Consider the following 20801-nt stretch of genomic DNA (forward strand, 5'->3'; position numbering starts at 1 on the left):
ACCCCTCCTCTCAGGTCTTCCCCATTAAAGAGGTATGGTCAAGACCAATTCCCCCCAAAATAGCAGTGTTCTATTGGGAAGCCTATTATGGTAAGATCAATACTGTGGAAAACTTGCAAAAGAAGAAACCTTTTATGTGTTTGTCACCTAATTGGTGCTCTCTGTGTAAAGTGAAGGGTGAGGACTGTAACCATTTGCTGATATCATGCTTCTTTGCTACCAATATTTGGAACTGGGTTGTTTCATTATTTGGGTGCAAATGGAATTTGCCCTCTGAAGTAAAGCTGTTGTTCACTTCCGGCTGCTTTTGGGAGATTGACAAAAAGAGGGAAGCTAATGTGGAAATGTATCAGAGCTGCTACGTTGTGGACTGTCTGGGAGGAGAGAAATGCTAGAATATTTCAAGAACAGGAAAGAAGTCTTGCTGAAATCAAGGAATGCATATTGACAAGGACTATCTCATGGTTAAAATCTTCACACTTGTTGACAGATTACTCCTTTGATGACTTAAGGAGAAATTGGGCTGCAGTGGCTGCTATAGTCTCCACCAAGATCAAATCACAAGCTGAATGGATTCCCCCACCGGATGGTGTGGTAAAATTGAATTTTGATGAAAGCTGCCAAGGTAACCCAGGGCCATCGGGAATTGGTGGGATTCTGAGAGACAAAGACAGCAATATGTTGTCTCTATTTTCAGGACCAGTGGGTGAAGGTGATTTAGTAAGGGCAGAGTTACTAGCAGCGGTACAAGGTATACAGATGGCTAGTCAAATTGGAGTGACCAATCTGCTAGTAGAAGGGGATTCCAAGGTAGTAGTAGGCTGGCTAATTAGCCCAGAAACAGATTGTTGGGGCTACAGGGATCTGTTAAAGAAAGTTAAATGGATGACAAGGAATATGACTGTCAGGTTTCAGTGGATCAAAAGATCAGCAAATGCAATGGCTGATTCTCTGGCCAAGCAAGGGGTGTCAAGGGGAGATCTATTTTGGGCTACTTTGTAATTGTGTCTCAGGCTTGGGCAATTTTGGTGTATATGGTTCAGTCCTAGGGGGGGGTAACATCTCGTGCCTCTATCTAGGCTGATTGTATTTTCGTTATTTGATTTAATAAAACCACTTTCATTTATCAAAAAATAAATAAATAAATTTATTAATAGTAGGAGTGCAAGTCAAGGTGAACATAGACTTGGGATTGGAGACAGAAAAAAATTCAAAGAGACCTCTTATACTACCTTGGTTCAATAATTCATGTAAGTGAAAGATTAAGAGGATGTCACCCATAGAATTAAAGCAGGATGGAAAAATGGAGGGGAGCATCTGGAAACTTATAAGATAGGTGAATACCACTTCAGCTAAAAGGAAAGTTCTATAAAACAGTTGTAAGGCCAGCAATGTTGTATGGAGTATTGTATTGGGTAGCTAAAACACATGTCCAAGGTGTAACAGAAAGACGAATTTTGAGATGGACGAGTTGAAAAACTAGAAAAGACAGTCAGAAATGAAGTCAGTCAAAGGAGCATAGGATTATTTCCTATAGGCAATAAACTTAGAAAGTAGATTAAGATGGTTTGGCCATGTGAATGGAAGACCATCAACAGCACTCATAAGAAGTTAACTGTTACAAGTTTAAGGGGTTAGATGATCTAGGAACAGAAAGAAAAAGGTATAGGTGATGTAAGCACTCATAGTTTAACAATAGCTATGGCACTGAACAGAACAGAATTGTGAAACAATACTCATGTAGCCAAGCCCATAAAGTTGGGACAAGATTTAGATGATGATGATGGTGATGACTTGTATGTATGTTATTCCAGGCTGGACTGAAAAGCATTTGTGTTACAATGTTTGTACAAATCATGTTCTAATTAGTTTATCATATGAGAGGACAAGTATTCCAAATCTATAATGAGAGCTAAAGCTTAATCAAAATGAAAAATCATCATATGTAATCATCATTATGGAACTAGACACATGCATAAGAAATATGTACCTTGAAAGATAAAATCACTCCAGGTTCCAAAACAGCTCCTGTCTTTAATACTACCCCATCACAAACTATTGCATGCCTTAGCTTACAATCATCTTGAATGGTCACATTATTCCAAATATAGGAACCTTCAATGGAAACATTTGATCCAATATTACATCCTTCACCAATAACGGAATTTGAGATTTTAGAGTTGTCACCAATGCTGGTATTGTTCCCAACCAATGTAAAAGGACCGATTTGTGCAGAACGTGATTGCTTTACCTCTGGAGAAGATAATTGGGCTTAGTTAACATGAAAATGCTTAAGGAAAATAAGACAAACAATGAACAAACTAGCATACCACTCTCAATATCCTTTCCTTTTATCAATAATAAAATTATTCATTGAAAAGGAGTGGAACATACAAGGGGTATATACAGGCACATACACAAAGGAAAATAAAAGAATCAAAACAAAGAAAGGAGAGGAGAAAAAGAGAACCATCCATAAAAAACAAGCCACAAAACATACAAGTACCCTCACCAGATCTAACACCTCTCCTCAAAAAAAAAATATAAAAAAGGAACATACACCACCATACTTGAACAATTGACACTTTAGCCAATTCTCAATGTCCAAATTATAACAAAATCATGTTAAGAGGTCACTAAAATGAGGCCATAGAATCTTCAACCATCCATCAATATTATTTCTTACTTATCAAGTTCCAAAATTTAATAGGCCCCACATTGAATAAGAAATCAATTCAGCCATGACACGGCAGCAACAGAATTGGATGGAAACTCTGTATAGCCAGGAAAACAGTCCACCTTTTAGAGAATAAAACTGAAACCACTCTGATAGGCAAGATGTCTATACATCTCCCTAGTTATTACCAACTGCTTCTTATCCATTCCAAAATAATTCTTATCCAGATATTTATCTTTCATGAGTACCATATTTGGCATTATCAACAAAACAATTTTGGTGTGGGTAAACATGTTACCATAAAACAATTAATTTTTTTTATCAATAACTGGAATTCATTAGATTAAAAGAATTTAGTTACAGCGCTCCAAAGAGAGATAAACAGGCTTAACTCTCTCCAGGAAGATAACAAAAAAGAAAAAGTTACAGAACAGCCCAAAACATTTGATCCCTTCCCACCCCCTGCTTTGCCAAAGCATCAGCAAATGCATTTGCTGTTCTCTTGACCCACTGAAACTTGATTTCCACTCCTCTAGTTAGCCACTTAATCTCCCTCCTCTCATTAGCATATTTCCAAAGTCCACTACCTTCTTGTAACCAACTCAAGACCATAAAACAAATAATTAAGTGCAACATCATCATAAAAATAGCAGTAATAATAATATGAAAATAATATATTTTATGATATTGAGTAGATGTTATCATATAATTTTTTTTGCTACATCAATAATCTAATTGTAACATGAAAATGCAAGTGAAAATATCTCCACCTACTTAGGCACACAATATCTAGAGAAAATAGGATTTTTATTTATTCATATTAGAAGAGTGAATACTGAAACCAAGGTTCTGTAACTTCTGGCCTTACCTGATGCTTTGTACATCCCCTGTCTTTCCAATTTAGTCATGCAACCTCCAAAAAATTGAACATCTGGTACCAAAGGGTATGTCCACCTCTGAATTATATCCTTACTGATGGTGTCATAGCTTCTGAAATTATCTACTCTAGCGGCATAGCTTGAATGGATTTCATGAGTGAAAATTTTGTATCCCATAATCTGAAAGCATAAAGAAAATTTCAAGAGTAAATTTATAAAAGTATATAAATCCATCAAAGAAGATGCAAAAAGAATCAAAATATCAAAAGAACAAGAGTTAACAACACAAGCAATTTGGATTTAATCCAGTGTTCTTAATATGGAAAGTTTACACCATGTCATAGAGAGGAGATTAACCAAAGCAAGACATAATTAAAGTGTAAACATAAAAGGCCAGGCCCAATATTATAATTAGAATCATCTCTAAACATAAAATATCAAAAATTATGGAATTCTTCTCATTAGAATTTGGCTACATTTCTCCTTGTGGGATTTATAGAGTTAAGAAATACAAGGATTTAAAGAGATACAAACAGAAATTTTTAATGCATCGCTTTGCTTTACAAATCTCATTTTCTCACTCTGTACAGGGAGCTGTAGTCAGCTGGATTTAATAACCCTGAGACTCCGTATAGACTCATCTATCAAAAGAAATAATCTTGTAGTTTTAGCACCTAGTCCACAATTAATAAACCAATATCAGCACATAGCTTCTTTACAATTCTATACTTCACTCAAAAATTCTTCTTTTTATTCCTTCTAGATGTTTTGATGGTTCAGATAAGTTCTGCTCAGAAGGAGGGAGAGAGAGAGAGAGAGAAGAAGAAGAAGAAGAAGAAGAAGAGAAGAAGAGAAAAGAGAATTCTGTCAAACTAGAGAGTCTCACCTCTCCCAGTCGACCATAACATTTTATTATATTAATTAAGCGTACAAAGTCAAGTATGCCCCTACTTAAGTATGGGTCAAGTAATTTAAAACAAAACAGAATTGACAAGTCACTACTTAAAGTATAATGAAAAGACTAAGTTACCCCTACGCAACCGACTCTAACGGTCCCCCTCAAGCTGGAGAATATACGTCATATAATCCCAGATTGTTACATATATAGTTCACTCTCCCTGAACTCATACCTTTTGTGAAGAAGTCTGCCCATTGATCATCCGAACTCATGCGCTTTGTGCTCATCTCTCTAGTAAGGACTTTCTCCCTTACAAAATGGCAATCAACCTCTATGTGTTGTGTCCTCTCGTGAAAAACCAGATTAGAAGAGATGTGGATAGCGGCTTGGTTGTCACAGTACAATCTCATAGGCTTGTTGATTGAGAATCCAACTTCTTGCAAAAGATTTTTCAACCATACTAATTCACATGTGGTGTGTGCCATGGCCCTATATTCAACTTCAGCACTACTCCTCACCACAACAGTTTGCTTCTTACTCTTCCACGTCACCAGATTTCCTCCAAGAAACGTGCAATAACCTATAATGGACCTCCTGTCAAACACCGAGCCTGCCCAATCTGATCTGTATACCCAACTATCTCAAGACTTCCTCCTGGCTTGTACAACAACCCGCAACTTGGAGCTCCCTTCAAGTACCGTACAATTCTAAGAACTACATTCCAGTGATATACTCGAGGGTTTTGCATAAATTGGTTCACCACACTAACGGCAAAAGAGATATCTGGTCTGATAATGGTTAGGTAGTTCAATTTCCCACTAACCGTCTACATCTTCCAAGATCATCAAACATTTCACCCGCATCACTACTCAACTTATCATTTGGTTCCATGGGTGTTTCAGTTGGTCTAGCACCTAACAATCATGTTTCTTCCAACAGATCAAGAACATATTTTCTTTCACACAAATTTATACCTTGTTTCAACCTGGCAATTTCAAGACTGCGGCAACTCTTCTGGTAATTCTAGGACTGCTGCAATCTCCATTACAGGTGCTAGGAAGGTGTGGTAGCCCTAGGTTGGTGGTTCTAAGACTGTTGTCACCAAGAGTGACAGCCCTAGTGGTCGTGTGGTGGTGTTTATGGTGGTTCAGACCCACTACTGAGCAGTTTCAAGAGGGGTTTTTTGTTTGTTGACTAACAGTTATGGTAGTTGGTTAATAGTAGTGGTGTGAAAAATACTACGTTTTTTTTTTTTTTGATGAAGGAGATGGTCGAATGTGTCTGAATGGTGGTATACATTAGGTTTTCTCATGGTGGCTAGTTGAGAGAGTGTTGTAAGATGATGTGTAGACTGCTGCAGTGTTGACTTAACAGCAGTAATCTTTTTTATTTTTGTTTTTGGTTGGTTGATAATTCAGAATTAGGAAGGGGAATTGATAGTTCCTTGTATTGAGACCACAATGGCAACAACTGGAGATGGTGGTAGACTATTTAGGTGTGCAAATGACATCAATTAAACTTAATGGTGAAAATTATGTGCCATGGGCCAAGTCGGTGGAGGTTTTTCTCAAGGCCAAGAGGAATGTGAAACATGTGAAAGAGGATAAACCATTAGTTGAATCTCCAAGGTTTGATGATTGGGAACAAGAGGATGCCTGATTCATGACATGGTTATGGAATAGTATGAAACTAAGGGAAACATGGGAACATGCCAAGAAGCTTTATTCTAGACAGGACAATACTACGAGAGTATATCAGCTCTATTAGGAGTATTTTAATTTGAAGCAGGGAAATCAAACCCTTGAAAAGTATTATGCCAATATGAGGAACCTTAGGAATGAACTCAATGTCTATCATCCCCAAACTTCATATGTCAAAATTCAGCAATAAAGAGGGAACAACTTGATGTAACCAAGTTCTTAGTGGGATTAAAATCAGAATATGGACCAATTAAAGCACAAATATTGGGAGGTTCTGTTATGGACGCATTCGTGGGGAAGAAGTACCGCCGCCGGAAGCAGCAGTAACGTGGGACCCTCATCAGATTATCTAGCTAGCCACAGTTCATCTTACCTTATCCTTATCTTATCTGCTTTCTTACTCTTATCTTATCTGTTCCAATAAGGATTAGTATAGAGTCTGATTTATCTTAGGGAGTTTTTATCCTTCTTGAGTAGGGAGTCTTATCTAGGAGTCTTATCTATCTTATCTGTAAGCAGTTTAGTTAGTCTTATCTAGGAGTCTTATCTATCTTATCTGTAAGCAGTTTAGTTATCAAGGAGTCTTCCTACAAGGAGGACTCTTACCTCTTGTAATCTCCTATTTAAGGAGCTGAAATTATTGAATAAAGATATCAAATTTCCAGTCAAGAAAGAGAGTAAAAGGAGAGTTCGGTGATCTCTTGGACAAATCACCCTCTAGGACGCCAAGATAGGTTCAGCTAGGAAGGGGAGGAGTTTTTCCCCGTGGACCGACCCGTGACGAGATCCTATTCCCGGGCCCATAACAGGTTCTGCTCTTCCTACACTTGAGGAAGTATTTGCTCGGCTCCGTAGGATTTCCCTGGGACCCACAAAGAGTACTACAACTTTTGATAGATCAATGTTTGTTGTAGTGAGAGGAGGTGGACATGGAAATAGAGGGGAGGACATGCATTTTGAGGAGGCCATGGTAGTCCTATGTTTGGTCGTGGTAGTGGAAGTGGTGGAGGTCGTGACTCAGGGGTAGGCCATGGTAGAGGAAGAGGGAACACTACTAGAAAGTGTACACATTGTGGCAATGAAGGACATACAATTAATTTCTGTTATGATCTACATGGCCCACCTTCCACATGGGCTAACCATGTAATTGTTAGTGGTGGTGAAGTGAGTGATAATCAACAAACAAATCAAACACCTTTCACATCTACATCTACTTCCAAGAAGGAGATGATGAGTGTCCCACAAGTGAGTATGAGAGGTTCCTTTAAGCCGCATCACAATAGAACACTACTACCCTTGCACATTCAAGTATGGCTTGTCTGCATCCAAACCTTCTCACTGGATTATTGATTCCGGAGCATTTGATCACATGACCGGAACTCCAAATGTGTTTTCTTCCCCCTCTAAAGCTTCCTCATCACAACTGTTACCCTAGCCAATGGTTCTTCTCCTCCCATTTGTGGCGTTGGTAGTGTTGATACTTCTCTTTCTTTATCCTCTATTCCATACCCAAATTCCCATTCAACCTTATGTCTGTTAGTAAATTAACTAAGTCCCTTAACTGTTCTATCACTTTTTACCCTTCAAGCTAGGCCTTCTTCCATGCCTAAGTCTTCATGTAGCATAAGCTCTTCCCCTATGGGCTTGCATCTCGGTCCAAGTGAGGCACTTAAAGGATTTTTTTTATTGAAGATAAAATAAAAATTTTATTAAAAGAAAAATAAGTACAAGAGACCAAGAGGGTGATAAGAAATCACCATACAACTTCCACAACAAAGCTAAAAGATTTCAAAATCAACAACCAAAAATGAAACCAGCCAGCCCCATCCAATACAAAACCAGAGACAAAATAAAACTAAACCAGAACAACATCCTCGACCCATAGCTTGAACCACTACACAATGCTTTCACCAAAACTTTGAAGGCAGCAAAGTGAACCCCCACCCAAGCTCAAATCTGTTGATGCGCCTCAAAATCTTCCCTTTCACCAAACGGCTGCTTTGCAACACCCGGTCATTCTTCATCCACTATTCCTTCCTCTCCCCCTTCACCTTCATCCCAAGCCTTCCCCCTTCACCTTCATCCCAAGCCTTCCCCCTTCCCCCAAAAATCTTGGTTTATTAGACTCTTCCCTTCTATTTATTTCAAATTGTTCAATTGCTTTTCTAACCACTGCTTCCACCCCCCCCCCCAAGAATGAATAATCCAAGAGACTTCCCATTCCCACCTGTCTATCTACTAGTCTGTCAATACCCACTCTTTCCTTATTAGAAAGGCCCTCCTTAGGAGATTCTTCATTTCCACAGCCCCCTAATTTCCTTTCCCCTTCTTCCTCAGGAAGAGATTCTGCAGCTGCCTTATTTTCCAACAATCCGATTTTTCCATCCTTCCTTCTCAACCACCTTTTCGATGACTTCCACAGCTACAATCTCTTCACCCTCCTCTTCTGTAATCTCTAGCCCAATTCTTTCCTTCTTTTCCTTTGAGGACTCCACATCTATTTGATTGGGTGGAAAAGAATCTGAAGTCATGTTAGTCGGATCTAAATTCAGAGCCATTACCTTATTTCTGTCTTTCGGTGAGGATTGCCCTTTAACCTTGAATTTCAATCTTTTCCTATTGTAAATCCTCTTGAATCTGCCACTAGGACTGTCCTTGACTAGCCCTTCCTTAAGTCTGTGAAACACTTTAGGCGCTTAAAGGGTATAGTGAGCTGGACTGCTCCTTTTGGGTCAGTTGGACCAGATTGGGCTGGTCTCTAACCAGAGCTTTTAAGTATTGGTCTAGCTGGCCAAATGAACTTCTTAGACTGGTTCAACTTTTCCTCCTGCAGCCTAGCTAAGCCAGTTGCTACCATGACAGTGTTTGGCCTCCAAGTCGTAACTTCCAACCTGATCCCCTCCATTAACAGCCCCACAAAACTCTCCACTAGGGCTTTCTCAAACCAACTAGAGATGCAAGTTGTTGTCTTCTCAAACTCTACCTGGTATTCTTTCATCATACCCATCTGCCTAAGTCTGGACAGGAGCTCATCAAAGACCTTATATATGCACATTTGGGTGAAGAAGACATAGACTTAAGATCATTTGACCTCATTGTGTATATCTCCTTTTTCATATTCATATTGGATTTTTGAAGTGGGTGCCAACAGTGAGACACCTGATACCAATTAAAAGAAAAAGAAAACAATGACACACCAGGACTTTTTTTGTCTGGATTAAAAAAAAAAGGTTTTGGTTTCTTGTATGCAACCTAATCTCCTAAAATTAACAATAAATATAAATAAATGGGCATATAACACATATGCACACAAAAATACATATATAAAGGGTGAGAGAGAGCGTCAAATGACCTTTAGTTGTTAGCAGATTGTTAATGTATGCTCACGTGGACATGTTTATTCATTAATAGGCATCGGAGAATAGAAAAGAAAAAAAGAGTAACAAACAAACCCTACATCATCAAGAAGCAATCCTTTGACAAAATGACGCCGAAGATGTTGATAGTCAAAATTGTCAGTGAAAAGACTAAGAACTTCTGGAGAACAGATATCAATGTAGCAATCCTGCAAACACCACATCATCAATTAAAAGAATAACAGAGTTCTAGTTAGCAGATACAAATGCAATCAACAAACAAATAACACGTATGATCATTTTAAAGTAATCAAATCTTATTCCATAGGGTTAGGCGATACGCCAATGCTCTAGCCAACTCTTTGGCAGTTTGTCTAGAATTAGGGTACAAAGTAGTGTATTGTATCAGAGCTCAGCCCTGAAAGATGAGTTTTTTGTGCTTTTTATAGGCCTAAGGAAATGCTGTATTTATGGTAGCCTTTTTCTTTCATGCTTCACTATCCTTTTACCTTCTTTATTGATGTTTTATTAATAAATTCACTTGCTCTTGTCACCACTAGAAACGATCAATATTCAAATCTTTCATGTATTTTCTTAGGAGACAACTTCAATTCATTTTCAATTTATCATTCAACAAACCCATACAGGAAACAGGACAAACCATAATTTCACACAGATCAATATAGGCATTCTGTTTTTGCAAGATTGCAACCTGTGAGAAAACTTAACTTCTATAATAATGACTTCTCTTGCTACTGGCAGGTTTCTGTTGCTAGTTAGGAAATCAAAAAAGGATAACCTACCTACACGAATCAAAACAGGAAAACCTACAGTTTACCTGTTTCAAAAATAAATTAAAAAAAAAAAAAAACTTGCATTTTGTTATTAGCAATAAACATACATTGCAGTCTTGCAGAATATTTTATTTCCTTCTTTTCTTATTCTTGAAGAAGTTGCAAAATTGTGTTGCATGTGATGCAAATGCTTACAAGAAGAAACTCAATAAATCTCAAAGGAAAAACTTAGAAAAAAAGAGAACAATTGGTGATTTTGTAGGCCTGCAGAATGTACTGTCAACCAGAAAATAAGTGACTAGTTGAACAGTCAATTCTTATCTGACTTATCTGAAATTTTGTTGGTGGTGAGTAGTTCCGCCAAAAAAGTTTTCAGATTTGGTGGGGTAACCATAGAGTCATCTAGTGGGAAGGAATATGAAGGGATTAATGAAAGGTTTAGTGAAGGAAGTGAGGGGGTTGCATTGATTGGGAAGAACCAGAGATCAGTAGTGGAGAAGACAAAGAAGGGGAAGGATCTTGATATGTGCACGGAATGCTCAGTCCAATGATGATGATGATGATGATGATGATGATGATGATGATGAAGCTTTTGTATATTAGTGTGTCCAAAAGTGTAAACAATGTAGACAGGGCTGTTTAGCCACTCACTGTACGGGAACTATACAGTCTATACTTATAAAGTCCAATATACGGAAGAGTGAAGTGGTGGGCTAATGGGGATTGCAGATGTTGGATGCCAATGCTGTTGCAAAGCCACTCTGTGTGACAACCAGCAGTCGAATCAAGATTCTTTTGTATGGACTACTAAATTTTGAAGTAATATAATACCATATACATCACCTTACTATTCAAAGAAACAATCTATTAAGGAATGAGAAGAAATAACATTTTTGACAAAACAAATTAAGAGCTTAAGACCTAGGCATGCATAAACTGTCTTACCTTTGCTTTTTCCAATATGCATTTGCAGTCACTACTTTAAGTATAAAAGGACCACCATAGTGCATGAAAGAGGAAACAATATATAATCCTTAAAAATCAAAACAACACAGATATTTCATTGTATAATGGTTACAAACATAACAATGGTAAGCATTAGTAATAGAAACTTTATGCAATATGAAACCAGCAAAACAGGAATTAACAACCTGCTTGTCATTGTGCAGAAAAACACTGGGTTTATCTGCTAGCAATGTTTTATCAAGAGAAATGAAGCCCTTCAAATGATCGGCCTTATCTTCATAATATAGAAGCTGTTTTGTATCAGGATCAATTGCCATATACAACTCATCATTACCAAGTCGAGTTTGGTGAGTCAATGGAGAAGGCTTTGACTGTTTTATGACCATGGTCATTACAGCGTTAGTATCTTTTTTCCTTCTTTCCGTATGTTCTTGAAGTGCCTGTGTAAGGGACATGTTGCTCACTGTATCGCCACTTATAAGGACAAAATCTCCATGTATCTTCAGATGTAAGAGAAGATAAGTCAGATTGTTGAAATACATAAGCAAGTTGCAAGCAATAAACAAGTATAAGATAGACATTGATTTCATTGATAACTAGTTGCTACATCATCAAGTTCCTATGAGGTAAAAGGACCTCATACATACTTCCCTTTATAGTATCTCAATCTTTGATCTATTTCCTTCTCCAAAATGACTGAAACACTTGTCCAGTAGATATTTAAAACATTGACCAGGATAACTTCATCATCATTAATTTAGATTTGAAAGATGTGTTCCAAGGAACGAAATAGTATGATCAATAAGAATTGATGAGTAGGAAAACCAAAGACAACATGGACAGATTAAAATCAAGATGTATTACATAAAATCAAGTCCTGGAAGACTATTGGTATGGTGCTGGTAAGCTTTGCTCCCTACAACCTAGACACTATAGAGTCCTACCCCAGGTCAGAAAGAACATTATCAACATTTCTCTATTCATGGAAGTTTGGTAGTATGGAACCTAATATTAGGTCCCTTTTAAATTAAAGAATCATATAATGTCTGCTTCTTTAGAATATTTGAGGATGTTATCATTTTCCCTGACCAAAGGGATGAAATTGCTTGTAAAAAGGAACCAAAAAGAAAGTTTTCAGTTAGATCCCTCTATCTGTTTCTTGGATGCAAGCTGCATTTGGGGAAAAAAGGTTAACCCATAGGGTCTGGGCCTTTGTATGTCTCCTACAATGATAAGGTCCCAACAATCAACCACCTAAACAATAGAGAAATGCAAGTTCATAATCTTTGTAGCAAGTATAAAGCATCTAAGGAGACAGCCAATCATCTTTCCTCCTTTTGTCCAGCAAAATCATACTTTTGGGAGCCCTTTAGTTCCATGTTTCAGGTTTCATAGGTTGCTCCTCATCAATGAAGTGATCCAATCTTGGCCTCATGCTTTGATTGGTAGCCAGGTGGAGCTTTTCCAAATGCAAATGTTGGACTATTTGGAAATTTTATAAAGGAAAATTGCTTATTCACGTATGGATGTCAATAACCTTATCATGGTTTGGGCTCTTGCTATGATTTGAAATGTTCTAAATGTAAAATTTTGTCCATACTTGGGTAAATATTTTGGTAGTAGAGGGCAGCATACTGTAAGATTTGTGCTCCGGGCCTTTTCTGTATTCCTCAACCTACTAATAAGAATTTTTGAATACTCATCAAAAAAAAGTTAAAAAAAAATGAACTTAGAAGCTTTCAACTTTATTCTCATAACTGTTCTATGCCATTGACAGAATGATGTCCTGGAAAAATATGATTTAATTTACTTTCAATCAATAATGCTACACTGGAAGTCTGGAACAACCTTCCAAGAGACCACGATAGATGGTGTTTAAAGAAATAAAGAAAGAAGTACTGGAATGTAAGAGGGCAATAAAGAAATGAGTAAAAAAATCCATCAGGAGAGGCTAACCAAACTCTAGCATCCTCCATATTTTGAACCAAGAAAGTTGAGTTAACAGGGGAGTTACAAACATTATATCCCTTCTAAACCCAAAATCCCATCTTAAACCCACCTAGGGAAAGGTCCCAAAAGTTGAGATAGATTCAAGTTTGTAGTTGGAAAGAGTGTAAAGAACAGGGTATTGCACTTTAAGGGGAGACTCACCCAACCAACCAAAAGAGAATTCTACTCCCACCTCCCACATCAAAATGAGTAAAAGTGAGAAAATTTGGGTATACATCTTGAATTGCTTTCCAAGGAGATGCTGAAGTGGAGAAAGGAGCTGAAGTACATGTTCTGAGACAAAAAAAAAAACATGGAGATTGATAATTGAAATAATATTTATATAATTTTTCTGCATATCATGCTTGTGGTGAGTGATCCTAGGCTCCCCATAAATATGGCACCCTTCCATAGGACCATAGGTATACATGTATCATAGGTGTGCATGTGTCCACATGTTTTGAGACAAAAACATGGGCATTCAATTCTTCTCCTCTGAAGCAAATCACAAGTGTTAATGGAGCCATGAAACACTTCCCAGCAGAAAGCATTAACTTTTGGAGGAATAGGTCAAGACCAAATCTCCTTAACAGGGAAGGAAGGAGAAAGGGAAGGAGAAAGGGAAGAAGCTACAAGAGAATTCAGAAAGGACTTGCAAGGAAAAAAAACACACTCTGGAATCAGAACCACCATCCCCTAAGACCACTGAATTCAACAAGCTAAGCAGAGTGGAAACACTAGAAATTTTGGATTCTCTAAGATTTCCAATAAAGCCCAAATTCCAACTCAAGCCTGAAAAGGAAGAGGAAGAACTAATAAAACCACACACAGGTCTTCCTACCAACTCCGAACATATCTATCAACTGGATGAAATCTCCCTTTTTATCTTTTAGCCATCTTCTGTTTATTATGTATTTTACTTACTTGCCATTTTAGCTTTTTTTTTCTTTTTTCTTACTATATATTTTGATTAGATTGAGAACCCCCTTCTGTAGTTGTATTCCTACTTCTTTTTCTGTTAAATTATAGCGACTTAGTAAGTGAATCATACCAATATAATAAACTAATCATCTAATCACCAAATCCACATTTGTTCATTTAGGAAAAAAAATTTATATACATATATATATATATATGATTGTTTTTGAGAAGAGGAAAAGTATAACTTTATTTTATGAATGAGTGGTATTTTTATTAAATGGAGATAGAAATAGTACAATCACCCTAAGAGGAGGCACAAGATGTTACCTCCCCTTAAGTAGCCCAAAACAAAGAAACCCTTGAAGCCCCTTGTTTAGCTAGAGAATCAGCAAAAGCATTGGCTGATCTGCTAACCCACTGAAATCTAACTGACATAGTTATTGTAAGCCATTTAACTTTTTTGAGGATATGCCTGTAGCCCCAAACAACAGTATCCGGGTCCAACAGACATCCCACTACCACCTTAGCGTCTCCCTCAACTATCAAATTGTTCACTCCAAGTTGGTTGGCAATCTGTAGACCCTGTGCAACTACTGGCTGTACAACAAGAAATATTAGAAAGTTTCTAATAAAATAACAAAATTTTAAACGTTAAATGTATAACTTAACAATGGAATCTGAAACATCGCAGACCTACTGGAAAAACATCGGAGATATTAAGGAAAAAAAGGATTCTTGGAAAATTCCATGTCGCTACCTAAAAAAATGGGGAGATTTTTGGGAAATTGCACCAGATTTCGTCAATATTGTGAACCATGGTGCAATCAAAACATCCTTTCAGAGGCTTTAACATAACACCTTAACATTGCCCTGAGCTCTAAACACAATAGAACCCAAGAAATATAGAACCCGGAAAAAAGCAACTGAAACATTAACACAAAAATACATCTTAAGTCTTAACTATCATCAGAAATATATAACCAGTTCCTACCAAAAACCAAGCCTTTAATCCTTTTGAAATGTTTCAAAACGATATTGATATCTTGAGAAACAAAGACAAGAAACAATTGCTAAAAAAGAATATCAGCATACCACATTTCGCTCGTAAATCAATCGCAGTGCATCTCCAGCACTAACAGAGTTATGTGATTCTATTGTTGTGACTGAAAAGTTTTTTTGACACATCCACTGAGAATTCTCCAAATAATCTATTACTTGCTTGGAATGTGAACAGCAGAACACATAAACTTCTTCGACCCCTGTAGACTCAAGCCATGCTAAGGAGTAATCAATCATTGGGATATTGACCAGTGGTAAGAGTACCTGCAAAAATGCAATAATTAGCAATATTGACCAGTGGTAAGAGTACCTACCTACCAATCACTGGCTTAGCTGTCTACTTTTCGTATATCCCCACTGTACAGTGCCTCAGTGTACATGGATGATGATGTAAACACCTTTTGAGTTTTCATACATTTCATATAATACAATACTATACCATACCAATACATATATAACAATAAAATGAGGGGTATTCTAAGAGTATCCACTATCCAAAACAAAACAACAAAACAGTACAGGTATTGAAGTTTGCTAGACAATTCACCTTTCTATGCTACATGCAGAAGTAACTATGGCCAATCAAGACTCTAATGATTGGCAAGTGTTCACTCCTGCATTGAACATCTACCCTTAGACCCCGTTTTGCATTGGAATTTTGCCCAATCAAGGCATTTTGAGGCACATGACTCAAAAAATAATGGAAAATCCATGAAAATATCAAAACCAACGTAACTTGATTCATATATAGTAGTATATAGCTCATTTGATAGATTATTGGTCTGAAAAACACAACTAGGATTAACTTTTTAACACATACAATGTTGTGATCAAAACAAATAATATAAAAGTTGTTATTAAATTCTCAAAAAACAATCACATTCCTTAAGCTTAACTCCAACATTTATAATTCATAGTAATTAGTCATATATATATATAAGTTGGTAAAAAAAAATATAAACTTTTATGGTAAGCAATTCAAACAAAAAAAGAAAGAAATTGACCTAATAAGAACATGTATAGTCTGGACAGGCCTAATCCTAAATATAATTGGAATCTAATTGGAGAGATACAGAGCAAAGGGATGAAGAAATCAATGAAGGATGGATAAAAGTTGACAGGGAGTGTGAGAAAGAAGAAACTCGGAAAGGATCGCTGGAGGATGAAGCGGCTTTGTTTGGTGAAAAATCTCAAGAAGGAAACAATTCGAGACAGCAATCTCAAGAAGGAAACAATTCAAGACAGCAAAGGCTGTATTTTGATATTGCAGTTAAAAAGAATTTTTCTCCTTTTAGCCATTAAAAAATAAGAAAATGTAGATTTCAAGTATTTGGCAACCCCTAACATAACCAACCTTTTGAAATAGCAAAATCCAAAAACACAAGAAAAAGAAAAAGGAGCTCAAAGTTCCTTCTTCTTTTATCCAGGCCAAAGTTTTAAATGATATTTTCTTTCCACTTTTACCCCAATCAAATTTTTTAAAAAGAAAAAAAAATGATCAATAACAAGTAACTTTCATTAATCATTACAAAAATAGCCCTTGCATATCAATAAAAGCTCTTTTTTTATGGTGAAGACCTATTCATGAACTATAGCCATCACTTTTCTCCCACTCCACTGTTGGCTGCCGTCATTTTATTTTTAAATTTTCATTTTAAATATGTTTTACATGTTGTATTTATGTATTTTAATTTGAGATAATAGTTATTTTTAATATTTGTTTTAAAACTTCTTTATATTTTCAATTAATATTGTGTTTAATATTTTGCATATTCTGAATTTTTGGCATTTTTTATTTTTGTAGCATTTCTTTGCATTTTTTGTACCTTGCTTCAAAAGAAATCACACCTCATGTCCTCAACTCCTCATCTTACACCTTGCGCCTCAGGTGCAAAATAACCCTTACACTTTTTTTGCGTCTTGCGCTTTTAAAAGACTTTACTATGCTGAGGTAAGGGCATTACTATTTCATATATACAAGAACCTGGTAACTGGTATATGTATAGGGCAGTTCAAGAATCAGTTTTCTCTAAACCTTCCTTTTTCTGTTGGGGGTTATAAAGTCTTGAGGTACATATGGGTATAACACAAAACTTTTCTATTGCAAATAAAAAATAGGGATCACTTTATTTTTAAGAGCCACTAGCCATCCCCTTAATTCATCTTATTACATGTATCAAGTTTTGCCCACATATTAGAGGTTCACTAATCAGTTTTTATTATCCTTTTTTTCCCGATAAAGAAAATGTTCCAGAAAGTTACTTTACCCAGATACAGCGAGGGCACATCGGGACACAGTGTTGGATATAGAATTTACACTAAAATTTGAACTATCCATCACAACCACAACTCGAATCTTCAAAGAAACTCCAACCAAAAACCGCCTACTTACTAAATGTATGCTTTAACCAACTGAACTCTATGTCTTCTTTTCCATTAACTAGAAGCTACTAAGTTTAACTGCATGTGTTACTATGATCCAGATCATCATATCACTATCATCAGCATAAAATAAATAAATAAGCAAACAATTTAGAATAATAACATGAAACGAAAACTAATGCCACAGTTTGTCAAAAAATCTAACAAAAGCACTAGAATCTTCCGCCAGAAAGACAATGAAACGAAAAACTAAAAAATAAAAAAGAAAGAACAAGTAAGAGAAGATAAAAAGCATGCCTTAGGACGCTCGAGTGTAATCGGGCGAAACTTCTGAGTAAAGCTGTCGGCCAAGAGGATGGCCTGCAATGGAACGTGGGCGAGCTCCTCTGCATCTTCGGAAACCCTAGCTCCTTTCTTCTGTGTCATATTCTTCTCCTTTCTTTCCGTATTGCGTCTTCAAAGTTCAGACCATTAGAGGACCCCAAAAACAGTGGAGAAAGGACTTCGACGATTTATGGACAGCATGGGCGTTGTTTTTCAGTAAACACAATAAGGTGGCCTCTCACCCGTTTCTCGTCGGAAACGTACAATGCCGACCGGATGCGAGCGACGGGAGCGGGAAACGTTGGCACTAACTGCTTGGATGAGAGAAATAAGAAGCCCTAACTAGACCCAACTCCAAACCCAAACAGATGGTGAGACAGAGGACAAAACAGACACCATTTCCACAGCTCTACACAAAGTGGTCATGTAGGCTTAGGGGTGCAATTTGGGCGTGTCCAACTCCAGCCCGCAACTTTACATGGGCTGAGCTTGGGCAAACCTGGCTTTTTTTATTTTTTGGGTTGTAGCCCGAGCCCGGACTGATCTTATGTGAACCTGAGCCCAGCCCGATTATGTGTATGTAAATCATACACATGTGCATTAGACATGCATATGGATTGAATGACCAACTCAAGTGTATCAAATTTTAATGTAATTGAACCAAGGTTGGACTGCTCGAGTTTGACCTCGAGCTCGAGCTTAGGTTGAACGATTAGGGTTGGGCATGGATTGAACTTAAACCTAATCTAATATAACCTATTCAACTTCCACTCCTAAGCCCTTCTTTGAGAGTGTTTATTTTTAATCATTTACTAGTGGGGACCGGTGTGATGCACAGGAATTATTAAGGAAAAGTGAAACAATGGAAACTGATAATTATATTAATAATTTTAGTCATTTTTATTTTAGTAATTTGTTATAAAAAATAATTTAATAATTTAGTTTAATTATATTAATATTTTTTAACAAAAATAATAAATTACTACTAATTACTCAATGAATAATTATTTATTTACATATTATCCATTAGTGTTTTATTGTATTGATTTTACTTTATTAATTATTAAATGTTATAATTAATTTAATCTATAGATTAAATTTTTTAGTCATAATTAAATTAATTTAAGTCCAAGCTCAAGGTTTAAGATTGTGAAACAAATCCTTGTTCCCATCTCTGTCTCCATCCTTGGCTGGGTATATCATTTTTAATGGGTCCTCTATTTTATATAAGTCTCTTGCGTAGTATGGGCATTGTGCACAATAAAGGTTTCAACTCATAAAAATTTAAATTTAACAATATTATCAATTAATTAATTAAAAATACATTAATACAAAATTATCTAATAAAATAAAAAAAGAATAAACAAAACAAAATAGAACATTAGAACATGGGTCTAATTTGCAATATATCAAACCCATATTTAAACCATAATATTATGTAAACCCATGTTTCTTATTTTTATAAGTGTTTATTAAGTTTGATTTTTAAGTGGAATTGAAATATTTTTAATTTCTACTAAGTTTTGTTAATATTTATTAGTTTTAAGTGACAGTTAGTGGACTTTTAAATTAATATTTATATTATTTGACTTATTAATATTTTACTTTATTATATTGTATTACTAATCCCTCTCTCTCACTCTCTCTTAAATGTCTTTTTTAAATATAATAATAGCATGCATTAAAATAAGAGGCTTTGGAAAACCAAACGTCTATCTATCTCTAATAGTGTGCAACTTTATTAATCTAATAAAAATAGGCAATTATTACTTTTTATATTTTTAAAACAAAAAAAAATAGGAAAAATACAAAAAATTGAGAAATAGATAAATAGTTTCTCTCAAATGAGAGACATGCTGACATGGAGCGTCCAATTTTATTATATATATATATATATATAGAGAGAGAGAGATTTAAATAGAGAGAGAGAGAGAGAGAGAGAGAGAGAGAGATTTAAATAAGCACTTAGAACATATTGGCAAAACATTCATGTAGCAACCTCATAATTTTCAAACAAGCACTTATTTTAGGATAGGACCATGCCAATAAGCATTTATGTGCATTAGGGGAAAAAAAACTGAATAAGTGCTTATTCCAAACCTATTTTGAAAAAAAAAAGTCAAAAATTATCCCTTATTTTTAATCATTGTTTCAATAAGTGCTTATCGTGTTTCTGGCCCATCTTGGCCCCACATAATTTTCAAAAACCTATATTGCCCCATTTAAAAGAAATGTTCTTTCACCAAACACTCATAAGCACTTAATATTACTAGGTTCAACAATAAGCGTAAATCTATTGATCCTATACGTTTTGATGATAACAAACTTATTGAGAGTATTAAAATTGTATCTAAGAATGTAGCAATCCTTTAATATACTTCTCTGTGCATAATGAGTATTAAAGTTGGAATGCTAAAAAAGATTAAGTGGAAACTTTGCCAAGGTGTACCTATGCTTCAATGATCATCTAGATCATCATCATCATCATCATCATCATCTCTTCAACTATGGATGCTGCAAGTAAATTAAGCATTAAGGCTATTAGATAACTAAATGGTTTTGGAGTGGCTAAAGCATGATCTGCTACTACATCTCAACAAGGAAAGAACTACATCAAGTTGTATTTATTGTTTTTATTTTTTGAATCTTGATGTAATCGGTTGTTTAATGCATTCTAAAGATGCTCAACAAGACTATATTCAGTCAATCTTCCTTAGAAACCACAAACCATGTGGATTTGGTTTCTAGGCTTTCCTGAGGTTAAACTATAGATAAAAGTCAAGAAAATATTTGTTGAAAGCCAATGAAAGTATTTCCAAACCTTTAAGACTTAAGTCTCTAATGTTTTTAAGTGTTG

General features: G+C 36.0%; 1 protein-coding gene across 4 annotated transcripts in view; it reads right to left on the reverse strand.

Moving 5' to 3' along the window:
• Window positions 1-18387, reverse strand: part of LOC104599352 (Trimeric LpxA-like enzyme) — a 63617-nt gene extending 45230 nt beyond the window's left edge. For 2 of the 4 annotated variants that reach the window (XM_088898604.1, XM_088898603.1), the window contains exons 1-6: window positions 17918-18384; window positions 15272-15502; window positions 11455-11769; window positions 9611-9718; window positions 3546-3735; window positions 1991-2253 (exon numbers count right to left, since the gene is read on the reverse strand). In XM_088898604.1, the coding sequence (XP_088754730.1) occupies window positions 1991-2253; window positions 3546-3735; window positions 9611-9718; window positions 11455-11769; window positions 15272-15502; window positions 17918-18046 (1236 nt within the window). In that variant the 5' untranslated portion in view covers window positions 18047-18384. Of the gene's footprint in view, window positions 1-1990; window positions 2254-3545; window positions 3736-9610; window positions 9719-11454; window positions 11770-15271; window positions 15549-17917 lie in introns of all 4 variants that reach the window. The other 2 variants (XM_088898602.1, XM_088898605.1) reach the window with 2 other exon arrangements.
• Window positions 18388-20801: the final 2414 nt, after the last annotated feature.

The sequence above is a fragment of the Nelumbo nucifera genome, chromosome 2 (assembly GCF_055504915.1).
Source record: "Nelumbo nucifera cultivar China Antique chromosome 2, China Antique-T2T, whole genome shotgun sequence".
Lineage (NCBI taxonomy): Eukaryota > Viridiplantae > Streptophyta > Magnoliopsida > Proteales > Nelumbonaceae > Nelumbo > Nelumbo nucifera.